The following is an 18,125-nucleotide window of genomic DNA, read 5'->3' as shown; positions in this document are numbered from 1 at the left end:
GCGGGGTGCGCAGCAGCGCCGCGCCGGGAGGCTCCGAGCCTGCGCTGCGCCCGCCGCGCGCCCCGCGCCCGCGCCCCCGCGCGCCCGGCGCTGCGGGCAACCTCGAAAACCCCCGAGTGCGAGGAGGCCCCGAGGGTATCGGCGGGGTGGGGGTGGGGCAGAGAATTCGTAACAGCGCTGCAAAGAGAGAAAAGGGGGAAGCGTGTTTCCGCCCGTGCTGGCTTCCAAGTTGAAGGCGCCTCCCTGGAGCATCTAACGTGCTCCAGGAGTTATTCGAAAGCTGAAACTTTCGGTGGCTCGCGGGCCTGGGGAGAGGAGGGATTCCGAGGGTGGGACTGGGAAGAGAGCGGGAGAGGGAGAGAGAGAGAGTGCGTGTGTGTGTCTGTGTGTGAGTCCGGGGGGGGGCTCCGGGGGGCCTCGGGGAGTCGGTGAGGACACGCCATGGCCGTGCCCGGCGAGGCCGCGCCGCTCAGTGGCACGCCCGGCCACGGCGGGGGGAGGCAGGCCCCCGCGGCGGGCCCCGCATCGCCGCCGGACTCCCAGTGCCCCGGCTGCCGGGGAGCCCTGGCGCCGCAGCCGCTCCCGCGCGCCCGGAAACTTTCCTCCGCGCTGTGCGCGGGGTCCCTGTCCTTCCTGCTGGCGCTGCTGCTGAGGCTGGTCCGCGGGGAGACTGGCTGTGACCTGGGGCAGAGTGAGGAGGCGGCGGCGGCGGAGGAGGAGGAAGCGGCCCCGGGAGCAGGAGGGGGCGTCTTCCCGGGGCGGCGGGGAGGTGCTCCCGGGGGCGGCGCGCCGCTCAGCCCCTGGCTGCAGCCCTGGGCGCTGCTCCTCAGTCTCCTGAGTGCCTGCTTCTGGATGGGCTTGTGCCTCCTGCGCGCCGGGGTGCGCCTGCCTCTGGCCGTCGCGCTGCTGGCCGCCTGCTGCGGAGGGGAGGCGCTCGCGCAGGTCGGGCTGGGCGTCGGGGAGGACCACTTGCTGTCGCTCCCCGCCGCGGGGGTGGTGCTCAGCTGCCTGGCCGCGGCGACATGGCTGGTGCTGAGGCTGAGGCTGAGGCTGGGCGTCCTCATGATCGCCGTGACTAGCGCGCTCAGGACCGTGTCCCTCATTTCCTTGGAGAGGTTCAGGGCCGCCTGGAGACCTTACCTGGCGTACTTGGCCGGAGTGCTGGGGATCCTCCTGGCCAGGTACGTGGAGCGAATCTTGCCGCAGTCGGCGGGGGCTGCCGCGAGGGAGCCTTTTGGGTCCCAGCTGATCGCTGGGACCAAAGAAGAGATCCCGGTGTTAAAGAGGAGGCGGCGGTCCAGCTCCGTGGTGTCCGCCGAGATGTCGGGCTGCAGCAGCAAGTCCCATCGCAGGACCTCCCTGCCGTGCATACCGAGGGAACAGGTAAGCCCGGGGTCCCCGCTCCCGCCTCGCCTCTCCCGAGAACTTAGACGGTAGGGCGGGCGCCAAGTGCGGGGGATCCGAGCGCTGGGAACCAAACACCGCCTGGGAAAGTGGTGGAACTTCAGGCAGCCGAGCGGGAGCGAGCGTTCCTCTCCTGCTCAGACTGTCTTACAACCTGAACAGGATCACGGAGAAGTAACAGAACTAGTTGGCTTCTGCTGGGTCCTCCACAGCTGGGCCAGCTTTTTAGTTCAGCTGCACCTGGTGTGTGGCTTCCCTACGCTTTTAAGGACCCTCATACTTTCCTGCTTGAGCAGGAATTTTGGAATTAAGTTTAGCATTGCAGCCGTGGGTGATTTCTTAAACACGTGTATTCTTAACACGTGTATTCTTCCCTTTTATTTCCTTTAATGAAATTTTTAACGCTAAAGTGACAGGTAAGCATGTATGGAAGTCGGCAGAAAGCTTCTAAAGTAAATCAAGGAGTGTTTGAAGGTGAGGTGTTGGTGCACACGCTTTCTGGTTTTGCAGTAAGTTTTACTTGAAGAGACTGCATCTGGTGGTGGCCCAGTTTGTTTTTAAATGTAATTTGGGGACATATGTTATTACACGTTAATGTGCTTTGTATCCTAATTGTAAACTTCAACTTGTGGAACAATAAATATGTCTGAACTTTAGAATTTATCCAAACGGTGAACTGTGCTGTTAGTGTCAACTAAAAAAAAACAACACATTTCTCTCCAGTACCTACATACTTAATTGGATACTTAGAAATTCAAATAGGTTTATACAGGTTATATAGGAGACACTAATTCAGGAGGACATTTCTAAGATTGCTGGTGATACAAATCTTTCAGAAAGGAGGAGGGGGGAGGGACCTAGAATTATAAGTGAAGTTGTCCTAGATAAATTTCAGTGAGTTTGGGAGATGAATCTCCTTATTACCATTAAGGTTTTTGAAACCATGGTATGTAGTTGCTACAATGGGCATAAAAAACACACACAAATCCAATTTTAAATTCAAATTGTATGTGAAAAGAAGTACTTATGTGTTTACTTCTCTACTCCAAGCAGATTTGACACTTGGGGCGCCGGTGGTGGAAGCTGGTTATGAACAGCAAGTGGAAATTTACACTTTTCCCATTTACATTTGTGCCTACTTACGGTACTGTTAGGACAACTTTAGGGAGGGAGAGGATATCCTAAGAGACAGTAAGCTCTGTCTTTCTAGGTTATTCTGTGGATAATCATTTAGGTATTTCTTAGAAATAGCAGTCACCATATGGTGTGGGTGGCTAGTTTGTTTCTGAACTGGAGCTGATTACACAGAATGTGATTGTTTGACATTATTTAGCGGAATGGATGCCAGCATCATAGCCTCTGTGTTTATTTTAAAACAAATGTACTTATTTAGCTTTTTGTTTAGATAAAGCAAATATTTTGTGGGCTTAAGCATAAGAGTGAAGTCTTAAAAGTGAAGCTTTGAGAGTCAAGTTAAAAACAGGGCACTGACTGATACTTAGTTTTGGTAGAAATTTTGAAATCACCGGAATAAAGTAAGCTACATTTAAGATAACTTAATTTAAACCAATTAAGGGGAAAACACACTTTCCCCTGTTACAGGAGAGAATGTTCTTTAAATGAAACCACTACTAGTTTAAATATGTTTAGAACACTCTTTTCTTTAACTTGTAGGGAAATATGATATGATCGTTGCAAAATTGAACCATAATTTCTAAGGCAAATCTGTGATTTAATCATAAATAACTTGACTACAAATTGATACCATTTAGTCTCTAAAATTAAATTTCTAAGTTCCACATTAACTTTTAGAACTTAAGGAGTTAAGAGTGGATTTAAGATAAGAAGGTGTTTAGATGAATTAACAAGCGGTGTTAATTAGCCCACAGCTTTTTATTGTTTTTCTCTGGTTTGAGTTGATAAATGGAAAATTTAAATAATCTGCAAAGTTATAAGAAAATAACTGAGCATTGCATTTTTAAATGTTTTGCTGATTAAGGCTGTTGAAGATGCATATTCGTAATCTAGTTTGGTCATTTTCTTTGGTTACTATGCTTTTAAATGTTGTGTTTATGAAGAATATTCTAAAATGAGAGACTTTATTTCTTATGGTTGATGGAAAACAAGGTTACAGTTAGCAGAAATTTAGATCCTTGACATTTTAATGAAGGCATGGGTGAATGTGTCCGTGTTCCTGAACACTAGTTTATATATGTGACCCATTAAAGTTGTTGCTGAGTGTGATTGTTGGGGTGGGTGGCAACTGACCTGGAACAAACAGTATCTTAGAGAGAGGGCAATATCTCATACATTAGCATAACTGTGAAAAGTTCAGGAGCAATATATTCAGTGGCTTATCTGTTTTATCACAAGGAAACAAACTTCTGGTTAAGGGTGCAAAGTGTACTACTGACATCTGCATACTTTTTCAGGAATCAAAATAATTATCAAACCCATGTATAACACCCCCCTGAATGCTACCTGATGAGGAGTTCTTTTCTGAAAGAATGTGTACTCTCAACTCAAGACAATACTCAGGCAACAAGTGAATTTTAAATACAGGTATAAAGACAAAGCACAGAGGCCTCTTGAGAATTTATTTGGACTTTGCTCATTGTGAGGTTTAAAGGTGAGAGAATTCCAGCCTTTTCTTTGCCATGTGAATGATAGCGGCCACTTGCTTATGAACTCTCTCTCTTCAATGACTGAATTCTAAAAGGTCAAGGAGAATGGATGATAAAATTCTCATAAGACAGACAGACAGATATATTTCCTTCCCTCCTTCCCGTCCTTCCTTTTTTCTCCCTGAACCAGAATTGTCTATAGATTGAATATTGCGCATGGAATTAACTTTTACAGCACTGATGATAAAGATGACTTCAAGCAAAGAAAGGAGACATAGGTCTAGTGTCAGTCACTGAATTAACCCAACATTGGGATTGTCTGAATGCAAGTAAAGGTATCTTTACCCTCAGTAAAGAACAAAGTTTGTAATATTTGCATGGCTTTTAGTTCAGTCCTATCAGCCCAGAATCCTCAAGACTGAGGAGGATTTTGTGGATCAGTGTGTCCAACAGTACTTTTTTGTTTGGCAGCATTAAGATGGCAGATGATTCCCTTAAGGTGCATGCATCTTTTCTAAGTGGATGTTCACATCCAAGAGCCGGCATGGCTCTTTCAAGTTATCACTGTACCCTCCAGACACTGGAATATAGAGGCACCTACAATGTCTTGTATAATTAGATATTATATGATTAACAAATATGACATTTTTCAACATAAAATTTTAATTATGCAATTTTTACCATTTGAAAATTGTATTTAAAAGGCTATCTCTCTAGTCTCTTTATACGTCAAAGAACACAATTGGCCACTCAGTCCTCTAATTACTGTGACCACCTTACATATTCATATTTGAAAGATTCTAAACCAGTGCCATTTTATTCTGTCACATGTTAAGAAGAATATAATATTTTTGCCTGTGGTTTCACATAAAACAAACACAAAGCATATGCCTCTCTTCATTAATGCATTTGTACCATTAAATTACAAATTTCTTTGTAATAGATACAATATCAGTCAGAAATATGCAGCTATATACTATATATTATATAATTAAAAAAATCAAAATTATTTCCCCCGACTATTTCCCCAAAGCTCTCAATTATACATATTTGGAAAAAAGGATTGTTGTAGGAATGGAATGGCGTCTGGTGGTTGGTTATGAAAGGTCGAATCAAGTTTTTCATTACTGACATAAGAAAGATATTTTCAAGCAAGAAAATAACAAAAACAATAAAACAAAAATAGGAGAAAATAGGTATGGTTTTTGATGGTAGGCATATGGTAGGCCTTGTTACGTCTTCAGTAAAAAGTATAACTCCCTTGTATAGTTATGAAGTAGAGGTATTTCTTCTGAAAATATAGAATATATTGTCTTTTAAATTCTGAAATACATTTTAGTGTAATATAACACATATCCCAAAATGAATAAATTTCAGAAACAATCATGGGTCTTTAATTAAATTGTAGCTCTATCACATTTCGGTAGTATAGCTCAGTTGATACAAAGAACAATATTGATTATTTATGACCTGCTGACAGAATTAAAATTAATTAATGTCAACTTCTGAAAATATTAAAAAGGAAAAACAAGATTTTCTTATCCCTTGGGAAAGGTGAGGGAAAAGAATTTTTGTGCCTGTGTGGGGACAAAATTGTGATTTTGCTTTGTGAATACAGATATTTAAAGCATACTGAAAAACTGTTTTAACTGACAGAAATAGTTAGTGAATCTATATAAATTTACAGAGGTTGGAAGCAGTCAAACAGTAATTTTACTCTTTCTGTATTGAGTCTAAAGTGTAAAAAGTTAAAACTGTAGAACTGAAAGAAATGCTGTGTATGCTGGGCTGTCATGTTAATTAAATAAACAACCGGAACAGTGACTCTGTGTATGAAATACATTTTGAAAAGCCTGGGGGAGGGGGTGCAGGCAGGCCAGGCGGAGTGACACTGGCATGAAAAAACATTCATTATATCTGTAGTGACATTTGTGTGAATTTGTTGTGTTCTATTAGGGATACAGCTCCGAGAATGACCTCTTCAGGATTCTAGTTGAATAAAGGCTTTACTGCATTTAAGTTCACTTCAGTGTTAAATAAGTTTTTATTTCTTATGTTGAAGTAAAATGTTTATGAGCCTCAAAATTGGACATATACCTATATATTGTATTTTAAGATTTTCAGTTAATATGGTCTGAGCCAGTAACAGCCCAGTGAAGTCTATGCAGACTTCATTGAAGACTTGTGTTGTTTAATGCACCGAAAAAATGAGTTTATCTTGAGTTTATGGTAGGAGTTGTATTTTTCAGAAAACCTTATTGTTGTGAGACATAATCTCAGGGATGAAGGCGACCAGTGCAACTGTTGCAAGGTGGTGTGTGAAGAGACTTGGGCGCTCTGAAGCAGTGCCTCTGCGCAGGGCAAGTTTCTTTGGCTTTGTGGAGGTAGGCGTAGCTCTGCACATTTATGGTGAATCGTTCATTCATTTGGCCACATGTCTCCTGTTCCACGAAGTCTTCCCCTCTTTCCTCTTACCTTCTGCGTGTGATATTCGTAATTGTATTTTCCAGAAAAACCTCAAGTATATGAGGTTGGAAACTTAATTTGTAGGTTTCCTACATCTGTGTTTCCCGTAAAGCTCTATCAGATAATTCAGAATGAATCTCAGAAGGTTCAGATAGCTCCATATTCTTGTACCTAAAGATAGGCTCTGATAATATTCAAATGAATGTTATTTTCTTTACATAGAAATGTAAGTGCTTTTAGTAATTATCTATATATACAGTTTTACTGTTGGTAGTTTTATTTTATTTTATTTATTTATTTATTTTTTAAATATATCTTTATTGATTTCAGAGAGAGGAAAGGAGAGGGAGAGAGAGAGAGGTAGAAGCATCAATGATGAGAGAGTCATTGATCGAGCCCGCAACCCGGGCATGTGCCCTGACCAGGAATCGAACCCCGATCGCCTGGATCCCAGGTGGACGCTCAACCGCTGAGCCACGCCCGGCCGGGCGGTAGTTTTTTTTTTTAAAAGGAGGTTACCCCTCTCACATCCCCCCCCCCCCCAAGCTACCCTATGGAATTGTCTTAACTTTGAATTGAGAATGTATGTTTACACTGTGGTCAACATAAAACACACAGATTTGACCTCTGGAGGAAAAAATAAATCTTAAAGATGTGCTTAAGTTGTATTTCAAAGAAAGATCTGTTAGATAACAATTGTCAAAAATATTAGTTGGCCATACGTGTTCACCATACAGGTAGGTATACTATTGTTTTAAAAGAAAATGCTACCCTTAGCTGATGTTATTCATAAAGGTCTTGGATCAATGAACCTATCAAATGTCATATCAACACTGTATATGTGTTTTAAGCCTTGTGCTAAAAATTGTACAAATTATACACAGACAGATATGGTGTAGCCTAGTTATGGAAATGAGATGTCAACATAGAAGAGGAGAAATCCCAGTAAAGTATCTAAATGACCTCTTAGATACATGTTGAAGGAACGCGTAGCTTAGAGCAGGTTTTTAATCTAGATCCAGAACCATTTACCTCTTCTCTGAAAATGTATACAAAATTTAATCTGTTCATTTTTCTGGGGATAAAGTCTATAGTGTCGGAGATTTTTTCAGAAGGTCCTCAACACATAATGCTTAAACATAAATGGTTTAGATGTTGAGGAGCTTTACATTTTGAAGACAGGGAGAATTTTTCCTTGAAATGGAAATTAATTTAGTGTACATTTATAGTAGTTCTGAAATAAAGGTAAAATATTATAGGATTTAAGACATGTTATTCTTCAACATAGTACAGTGATTGTTCATTTTCATATTCTTGAGATGGTTTGTGGCTGTAAGTAACTTGTTGCAATGAAATAGAAAATGCTTAATTCTGTGTAGGCTGTAGTTGGGAGACTAAAATTAGCCTGATTTTAGAGAGAAGGAAGCTGAGGGAGAGTCAGCTAAATGTATGTAGCCAGCATGAGGCAAAAAGTTGGCTTTTACCCAATTCTCTTGGACTTGAATATGTTGCTGGGGAATTGGAGTAGAAAAGAAGTCAGACTGGTCATTTTAAGCCTAGCTGTCATTTGTGATTTTACACATGGAGCCAACTCTACATTTCCATTCAGAATTAGGAGCTTGAGTAAAACCCATTGGATGTACAGATAACACAAAACTCTTGAGCCTTACAATGAACTTTCTGGTCATCAAATGTACCAGGCAACCTCGGGGATGTATTATTCAGCACTTTGCATACCATGAATGAATATCATTTGCATTGCAAAGTCTAACTCTGTGGAGTCTTTATCTCATCAAAGAAGAGTGTGCAATGGTGGCTTAAATATTAAATTTTATTTTTATTTTAGTTTTTCAATAAATCAGTTTAAAAATGTTCAGGATTTCAAAATTCAAGGCAAAATTAATCTGCAAATCAGTAAAGCATTTCTTTGTTAGCACAAACAGCTGGTTGTTTTTGTTCACCTCAATTATTTTGCACAGTTTACTTGAGAATCTATTAAAATTTAAGTAAATAGGATGTCATACTAGAGAAGTTTATGAAGAGCATTACCGTTTAGAAAGCTATTTGGGAAAAGTCACAGACTAAACTTCTGCCTGTTTGATTTTATTAGAGCTTTTATTTATTATTGAGGAATTTGAATGATTATTAAGACTTTAAGTATGGTCAATCCTGCTAAGATAGTGATAAAATTGCTTAAGTAGTTATGTTCTGTCATCCTAAGAATATAAGTAGTCACAAGGACCATATGACGTCTCTTGATGTGTGTGTGTTTTGTGTATGTTAATGCATGCATGTGCATGAGTGTGCATGCCTGTGTATGTGTGAGATTTTTTTCCTCTGCCAGGAAATTGCTTTGGTTGTATCAATTTAGTGGAGAAACAGTGTCACCCAGTGGCTTAGAAGAAAACAGTTCTGTAAACATTATAGGTAAGCGCTGTCCGATAGAAATGTAACACGAGCCAGATATTTATTTTATATTTTCTAGTAGCCATATAAAAAAATAAAAAGAAACAGGTGAAATCCATGGTAATAATGTTTAATTTAATTTGTTATATCATGTCAACATAAAACCAATATAAGAAAACCAAGAGATTTTGATTCTGTAGTTTGTGCCAAGTCGAAATGCCAGTATCTAGTATGTGTTTTACACTTACAGCCACCTCAGTTCGGTGTAGCCACAGTTATAGTACACAGTAGATACATGTGGCTAATGGCTGCCTTTCTGGACAGTGCAGCTATACATTTTTAAAGAGATGAAATTCTTGAAAACTAATGTCACCTCCTCAGTTACAATGGAAAAATCTATGTAGATTTAATGATAGCATTTAATATACAGTCATTCACATTTATATGTAAACTTGATAGCTCATTTTTATACCACTAGCTACCCCAGTACTTGGCAAGTCTGTTTCCCTCCTTCAGTTCATCTTATTGCACATATTTTAAAATAAGTTTATTGTATTGGAGGGCGAGTTTAACAGAGTCCTTAATAAGGAACCTTTATGGTGACCTGATTTATAACACAGTATCAAGTTTTCCAGTTAATTTTGAATTTGCCTGCCAGACATTGATTCGTAACAGGGATTGCTTATGTATATATACAGTGTGAACACGTGATTTGTCATGTTCACAGTAATTAGTCTGCAATTGGGTTATCTAATATCTCTTTAGAAGTGAAAGGGCTTGTGTTTATAGTGCAGGTCATTATCTTTGTAACTTAGGAAACTCAAGTGACAAACCTTCTAGTAGCTTTAATGGATGAAAATTATAACAGATGACTTTTCCCTATTGCTTATGTAAACACCACTCTCATGGATATAGAAAATGCAAATGGTTCCATTTTGTGTGTAGAGAGGACTGGAGATTTTGATAGAGTAGAATTTCTGAACTAGGAATTGAGATTAGGTGGCTTTTGGAGCTCTATGTGATTTCAAACTTCAGGGCAAACTCAAAAAAATGTACAGATGAAAAAGACAGTATCCATTAAATGTCACCTTCCTTCCATTTCCTCTCCCCAAACTCTGTGAATTCATTAACTCTAGGCGAAGTTCCAATGTTATATTGAGAATTATGAGATTTATGAGAATTAATTTATATATGGCATGTTTCTTTATATACATAATTACATGGAGTGATTTTTAAAGTTGCATTTATTTTGTGTAAAATGGTTTGTAGCTGTGTGATGCCTATAGTGACTTTTGATTTATACAGTTCCCCTTGTTAAAGCAAGGCATATTTATCTTGCATTTCTGAATAAAATTAGTGAGATGCACAGAATTGAACAAATCACTTATGAAGTAATTTAAAAAGAACAAAAGGCAATAGAATCATGGTATACAAAGAAGCATATTTGGCTAAGTGAAGTTGGCTTAAAATAGACTTCTTGAAGTAGCTAGTTGAAGAATAAAATGCCATATTAATCATAACTGTTACTGGAAAGAGTTTGTATTTGAATGTAACTAGTCATTTGCCCTGGCTAATTGTGAAATTGCTCTAAATTATTGTAGTGGCTGGTCTTATATCTTTTTTTTGGTCATTCTTTTCTGGCAATATATATGTGTTTGTGTATGTATGTGTATGTACAGTCTGTATATATATTTTCCCCCCCAAATTCATTTTCTTTCACTTTTAACCTAAGAGATCCTTCTCACTTAGAGTGTATTTAAAAATTTAAGGAATGCCTTTCTATCCCCCACACCCCACAGTGCCTTGTCAGAATATTGAAATAATTTTATGCAAGAAGGTTGTGGTTTTGATTTAATAGGATTTTAATAAATTTTTTCCATCTTCTGAAGTAAGTTTAAATAACTGAATATTTATGCTATGTCTGTGGCAAGTGTTTCTTCCTCTCCAGGTATAATTCACTTAAAAAAACTAATGGAAATTTGAAGTCACAGAAATATTATTTTGGGGGGGGATGCTTTATTTTATGGCAATGCATGTGGAGCCAGAGTCCTTAGGACATTTTTAAACTTGTGTGAACACAAATAAAGGAAATAGTTCTTATTTTGAAATTAAGTATTTTAGAGAATCAAATGAGCAGGTCTGCTTAGGAAATGCTCCTTAGGAGGCAGTGTTTGTCCTTGTGATATGAAACACCCCCTTGCTTAGGGAGTTAGTATTTAGAGGTCCTGACTCAGCATCAGTCTCTTAGAAAGTTTGGAAAGGAGAGAACCTGTTGAGTTGCCTAGGCTACCTTGAAATTTTACTTTCTAGGCTCAGGCACTACAGAAATAAAATTCAGATCATACAGCTTTCATTATAAAAGGAATCAAACTTATTAGCCTCCTTGTCTCAGCCATAAATATTTCCTTTAGAAAATTCTGGCCCAGTGCCTTGCTCATTGTGGGTGCTGGCTGGAAGATAAATGGATGGAAAAGAAATATGACTTTTAATCGGAAATATTTATCTACCAAATCTTCTCAGACTGAGCTAGTGATTGAACCAATTTAAGTAAACTGACGTAGATAGAGAAGAAAAGAAATAGTCTATTAAGTAGTCTATGAACTTACATTTTTAATATATTTTTGTTGCTTTAAAAATATTCCCTTGCATGTGTCAGATAAAAGCCTGAATTTGCCTGTGCCCTTACTGGTAGGAAATCCCACATTCAGCATGAGTCCTAGATATTTATTTTTAGCTCATTCCCAACTGAAAATAACTAACCAAAGCTACCACCAAGAACACTGTAGTGTAAATGTTAGAAAGATCTGTGAAATTAAGATATATTATTTAAAAAAATTAAAATTCATCTCTTTTTTAGTTCAGCTAACAAATTGAGAAAAAGAATACACTTTTACTTCATTTGCTCCCATCACTTTCTACAAAGTGTTGGCAAGTGTCCTTCAAAGAGGATTCTTGGTGAATAGCTGCATTTCCGGAAAAGGCTAATATAAAGCACATACTGTCTGTATTTTACCTTATAATTGTGCTCATTACCAAATTTACTTTGAGCCAGCTGCTTCCAGAGATGGCTTTGTGAGATTAACTTATTTAAGATGTCGTCTGACTTTAGTGCTACTGCAGTTGTACTGAATATTCTAGAGGTTTGGTAGCATAATTTCAGAGTCCTGATGAACTGAAAAATCTAAATCAACAGTGTACAGGCTTTCATTAAAATGACAAGTTGTAATTTACCCTGTCAACTTTTTTGGTCCATCTACTTTTTAATAGAACTGGACTTGTTAAAATAGAAAGTTTTAAGTCGAATAAGAATATTTTGTTGCTGCTGTTGTTTTAATGTTTAATAGAGATATTGTCATGTCCTCCCACTGAAATCAGAGCCATCTCTTTTGTGTATACTGGGCAGGTTATCATGCGTTTAGATAAACCAGGAGCACAGTGTTGAGATAAAAAAGTTATTTTCAACTTACTTTTATAGAGAGATGTTCGTGTGTTTTTTTGTCTTTGGAAGTCAGATGGTCTAATTAGGTAGATATTTTAGAAAGGCCATTACTGCACATTTTCAGGGTTTGACATTTTTTTGAATATATTATTATTATTACTATTTTAAAATATATCTTTATTGATTTCAGAGAGAGGAAAGGAGAGCGAGAGAGAGAGATAGAAACGTCAATGATGAGAGAGTCATTGATCGGCTGCCTCTTGCATGCCCCTGACTGGGGACCAAACCCCCATCACTTGGATCTTAGGTCGACACTCAACTGCTGAGCTATGCTCGGCCAGGCTGAATGTATTATTTTTAAAAAATTTAAATATTGTTTCTATTTGAAGAAATATATTGCAAACTGAGAATTTAGTTATAAATTAATTTATATTTTGAAATAATCAAAATATATTCTTGTAAACAAGCCATTTCTAAATTTATTTGACAATTTTATAAAAAATTTAGAAGCCAAACCATTTCAAACTATATTTTCATTTTGGGAAAGCTAAGTGCGTGTCTCTACCATCTTGAATAGTGTCTATTTTCACTCTTAATGACATGTTTTGTCTCGATAAACTGGCCTTACTTACAGCACAGTGATTAAGGCAGTAGCCTCCTTTGTTCCTTTATCCTTGAGTAATAATTGGATTGAATCTTAATTCCTTTATCCAATGACAAATAAATCTTTTAAAAGTTTTCAGTGGAATTTCTGCAAGCAGTTAACTAGTCCTAAGTGAAAAGTGTGAGAATTCGGTTGGGAATGTTGGATACAGATACACCTGAACACGGAGTGAGTTCTCTGAAAAATAATGTGGCATTCAGAAACAAATGCTGCGCATACTAAACCTGTGAAAGAAATGAATGCTAGTCTTTTAGTGTGCAGAAAGAAGACTAGATAAAAATCAAAGCAATAATTCCTCAGTTTTTAAAAAAAGATGTTTAATGTATGGTCTTATGGTGCACTTAAAGTCTAGAAGTCCTTATAGTTTAGAAAGAGAAGAGCCTGAGAGAGCCACTCCTGGACACTGGGCCGGTAGGCTAGGCCGTGCACTGGCTCAGGATCTGTTCTTAGACCAAAAACACTTCCATTATATTTCAGAGGTCATAATGCTATTTATGAACTTTTCTGACTTTCATTATTTTCCAAGACATTGATTCTTATTCTTCAGTTCTTTAGCCCATTTATCACTTCGACGTATAAATGTACCTTTACGGCAATCTTGTGTAAACTTTTACTGCTTATGTAATCAGGTTGACTAAAAATGTCAGCAAGTAAAGGTATCTTATTTAAGATCTAGGATTCTTTCACAGTCACTATTTGTTTCCTTCTGGGTATTTCAACTTGCCTAGATTCTTATCTTCTTTTTCCCTGGTGCTGAATGATCTGATATAAGTATAATGTGAGGTTCATCAAACGATTGTTTATGAAGTCTAACAATAAATGCCTCTGACTAGTACATTAATAGACTTTCTTCAAATACTTTTGAAATTTGTGAGGAGGTGGCCTGACCTCACCTACTTATGAGTACACATTATCTGGCACCTTCTAAATTGAACTGCATGCTATAGTTCTCAAATTTTAGTGTGAATAAAAATCATCTAGGTAGCCTATTAAAATGCAAATTCCTAGGTCCTGTGGTCAAATATTCTGATTTAGTTATGTGTAAGTAGAGCCCAGAAATCTGAAGTGTAAGGGGTACTCTAGGTCCCTTAGTAGAGAAACACAAGCTACAAACTTATAACTACTAAAACTGGACAGCAAGTTCTGACTTTTACAATCTGATTAAAAAAATAGTTAAAAAGTAGTTGGCTCAATATCATGGGAAAACTATTTATTTATATACACGCATACATACATTCATACAGAGAGAGACTAAAGTTTATGAACCTATGCCATTCATAAAATTTTTATTTTGACCTCCCATTGAGGATACCTCAGAGAAGTTCTTTGACCATTCCGCAAATCAATTTCCTATGTAAAACAGGAATGACATTTTGTCTTACTATCTCATATTGCTGTTATGAAGCTTAAATAAAAACAAATTGCTATACAAATGTTAAGTAGAAAGAATATTAGGCACTGGACTGAGACATACCAAGGCTGTATTATGTATACAAGTTTGTTCAACTCTCTGAACTTAAATAACCTTCCCTATAACATAGGAATAATATAGCTTCTTAAAGGTGTGAAGATTAAGTTAATGGAAATAACGGACATCACTTCTTCTCAAACATCAAGAATAGTATCTATTGCTACCTATTAGGGCCATGTCATTGAAGGTTGTAGGCTAAAATATCAGAAAGTACAATGTAAAACAATGCGAAACAATTTTGCATTTGATAAAAGTACATACTTGAAAGTCTTACAAAAGTGCATGTCTTCTGGAAGTTAATCAGAATATTAGAGAGTGGCTTAAATTACCGTCAAAGCCACTGACAAATGAGCCTTGAAAGCCAGACAAGTTAACAGTGGAAAGAGAAAAATCTGACAAAGATGTTCACAGTCCTTCAAAAGAAGATGTGAGTGAAAAGGGATGAAGGGAGATATTTAGAAAAACTGATGCAGTCTTTGGACATGCCTGTGAAAGATGGCTGATGACACTGTAGAGCCAGTTGTGGAACCGTGTTATGTAACCCATTTGAGACATGACTTGTGCTCTATCTGCCATTATAATGCATATTTTGTTTGGAACCCCCACCCTGAATTTTTAGTTTCATTATTTTATGGTAAAATTCCAGTCATATCCTCCCTTTTACTCTTATTTGCCAATGATACTATTATTCCCCAATAACAGGGACTTCCTGCTTAAAGTCTATGGAGGGCAGCTAGTGCAGCGCTGGCTCAGCAGAGGCCCTCAGCAGAAGGTAGTGGCTGTTTATTTCATCATATGGAGATTCTTCTAGACCCTCCTCTTTTTACCAGCTTCCCTGGGGCTCTACTGTAGGCCTCAATACTCAGACCGCTTTTCTTTCAGATTTTCCCACTTATTGAATAAGCTTTCAGTCTAGTCTGAGGTGCTTTTTGGTTTTATCTCAGCAGGCGCAGGAGTCCTGTATTGTCCCGCTCCACCACCGCAGGTTTCAATTTAGATATTCTTCCTGCGGTAGTCACCTTGTCCCCCGACTTGGTCATCGGAAAGCCTCTGGGTTTTGCTCTGTGGTATAGGAGAAGATGTCAGAGAGGTGACGAGACAGGTTCAGCAGATCCATAGGCCATGGGAGTCATTGCGGGACTGTTGCTCCAAGCAAAATGGGAAGCCACCTAAGGGTTTTAAGTAGGGAAAGGACGTGCTTAGACGTAGGTTGAACAGCATCTCTCAGGCTCTCTGTTGAGTAAGCATCGGTGCTGGGATGGAAGGAGAGAGACCCATTAGAAGACCGCTGCAATATCCAGGGAGGGTTGGGACTTAGACCCAGAGGTAGTGTTAGTGGGAAGATTGTAAATATATATTGAAGGCAAGACCATCATCGACTGGCTGATCTATTTTAGAATAGGGAGAGAGTTCCTTTAATGTTTTTTCCTTTGCTTAGAGGTCTAATATTAAGGGTTTTCATTATTTATATTTCTTGCTTTTAAAAAATCTGATTGGGTTGACTTTTTTTCAATGTTATCTTTTTTGCCTTTGCCTTCCAGGGGATATACAAAGTATGGGCCTGACTTTCTGGAAAGCCATCATATCTCCTTACCCTGAAACAAATTCTAACAAAGAACCTTAAACTCTTCAAAAGTTATTAGTTTGTTAGAGTATTATAACATTTTGTGTGAGAAAATTGGTTTTGAAGTTTTATCCTTATATAAATATCTTTTTAATTTAAAATAAATTTTAATAAAACAAATTTTTAATTCAAGTGTTTTCCCATGATCTCCCTCTTAAACAAATGCGTTTGTAGCTCATGCTCTAAAATCTTAAGCTCTAAAACAGCAAAACCATTAGACTATTCAAAAAAAATTCAAACCGTTCTCTTTTTACTCGTCTTTGAATAGTCTGGCAAATCCCATTGTTATCTAAAGGCATGTTGCCAATACATCCCAGAACTTCCTATAGAGGAAATGCTTCTATGTTGTTTTCATATTAACTCAGACTATTTGTCAGCCTACAGAGCACTTCAATGATAGGTGCTATATAAATATTTAAATTACGATAGCTTGACTGCACTATAACTTCACAGAGTTTGCTAACTCTACACTGTGGTTAATATGGGATTATGGAATATTTCATATACTGCTTGGTAGAAACAAAAGATAAAGAATTTTAAAGTGTGCTAAATGAGGAGTTTTTAATCACACGAGAGAATACTTTGATTAATGGAGAGGGACATCGGGAAACAAAATTGAGAATATGGCACGCTATCACCTTCAACAATCAAATGCATAGTAGAAAGGAAAGTTGTAGAAATGTTTGTTGTTATTTGTATGAAAGTATAATGGTTGATTTTTATTTACTTTTGTATTTTTTTCTGTATTTTCTAAATTTTCCACTCTGCACACATATTTTATCATCAGGAAAACAATTAAAACTTTATGAAGAAATGTAGTCATTTGACATTGTTCCTCTGGATATGTTCATGGAGCATTTTTACGGCCACTTGCCTAGTAGTGGTTGAACTTAAGGAAATGGACATAGCAACTCCAGGTGCTTCTATGAATGGCAATGTGGCTTCAGTACTGGGTAAAGCACATTCAGAGGAGAGTCCTTCTGCATATCTAATTCTTCACCTGGGTGGCTGGACAGGCTTAAGTTTCTTAAAAAGTTGGAGGTTCAGCTGGTATATGCCTCCGAAATGGGTACCTAAAGCTGTAGATTGGCATATACATGAATCTTGTAACATTACCTGAAAGTATAGTTTTATGAAAACGTGTACACGTGTGCCAAAATATGTACATTTGTTACAAAGGATTTGGGCCCATTTTTGTTTAAAAAGTGACAACAAAACTCTGACACCATGACTGTGATATGATGAAAGAACATGAAGACGAATCATGTTCTACTAAGGAGAGAAAATTCTTCATAAAACATACATAAGGAAGGTATTGAGTCTGTCTCACTGATTATTGGGCCAAGGGGTTGCAAATAAAAATCAACTTTATAATGATTGTGTTTTAAAGTAATGAACATTAAAAGTTGTTTGTGCCTGAAAGAATTCCATGTACCTAAATAGTTACTAAATACGTAATATAAATGTTCTAATATTTTATGCATAGTCTATAAATAAAATATAAGCATGTTAATTTTAGAATAATTAAAAACTTTATCTGTAACTCATATGCAACAATATTGTGAGTTACTTCTAGATTTAGCCTTTTCTGCATCTGAGTTTATACAGTGTTGATTAATTTCAGTTTCGCTTGTCGGGATTTTGCTGACTATTCTTTGAATTTTCTGCACAAGACTAAGGGACTTTTATTTTTGCATTTGCTATTGCTTGTTTAAATAGATGAACAGAGAAAGAAAGAAGTAATATTTCAAAAATTTCTTCTACATAAGGTTATTAGCATGCTTTCTCACTTGAAGAAGTATAAATTTCTGTGGAAATAAATTTGAGAATATGGAACTGGTTTCTGTATCTACCTAAGGGAAAAAAAAAACCCTAAAATGACTGTGGTCTCACTCAACCTGCCTCCAGTACTTCCAGAAATAAATATGATAGAATCAGAGATGGTAGTTAAATTTAAAAAATAACCTTTACTCAAGTATTCCACTCTCTTTTTACTATCCAAGAAGAATTAGCAGATTATGTTTGAG

At 37.9% G+C, this 18,125-nt stretch overlaps 1 protein-coding gene across 1 annotated transcript in view; it reads left to right on the top strand.

The window, feature by feature from the left end:
* Window positions 1-441: 441 nt before the first annotated feature.
* PDE3A (phosphodiesterase 3A) overlaps window positions 442-18,125 on the top strand; it is a 258,613-nt gene continuing 240,929 nt past the window's right edge. Inside the window, exon 1 of the mRNA XM_016197413.2 lies at window positions 442-1,383. Within this exon, the coding sequence (XP_016052899.2) occupies window positions 442-1,383 (942 nt within the window). The remainder of the gene's footprint in view (window positions 1,384-18,125) is intronic.

Source organism: Miniopterus natalensis, chromosome 2, assembly GCF_054644295.1.
Source record: "Miniopterus natalensis isolate mMinNat1 chromosome 2, mMinNat1.hap1, whole genome shotgun sequence".
NCBI lineage: Eukaryota > Metazoa > Chordata > Mammalia > Chiroptera > Miniopteridae > Miniopterus > Miniopterus natalensis.
Note: the sequence above shows the minus strand (reverse complement) of the source record. Positions and strands in the feature narration are given on the sequence as shown.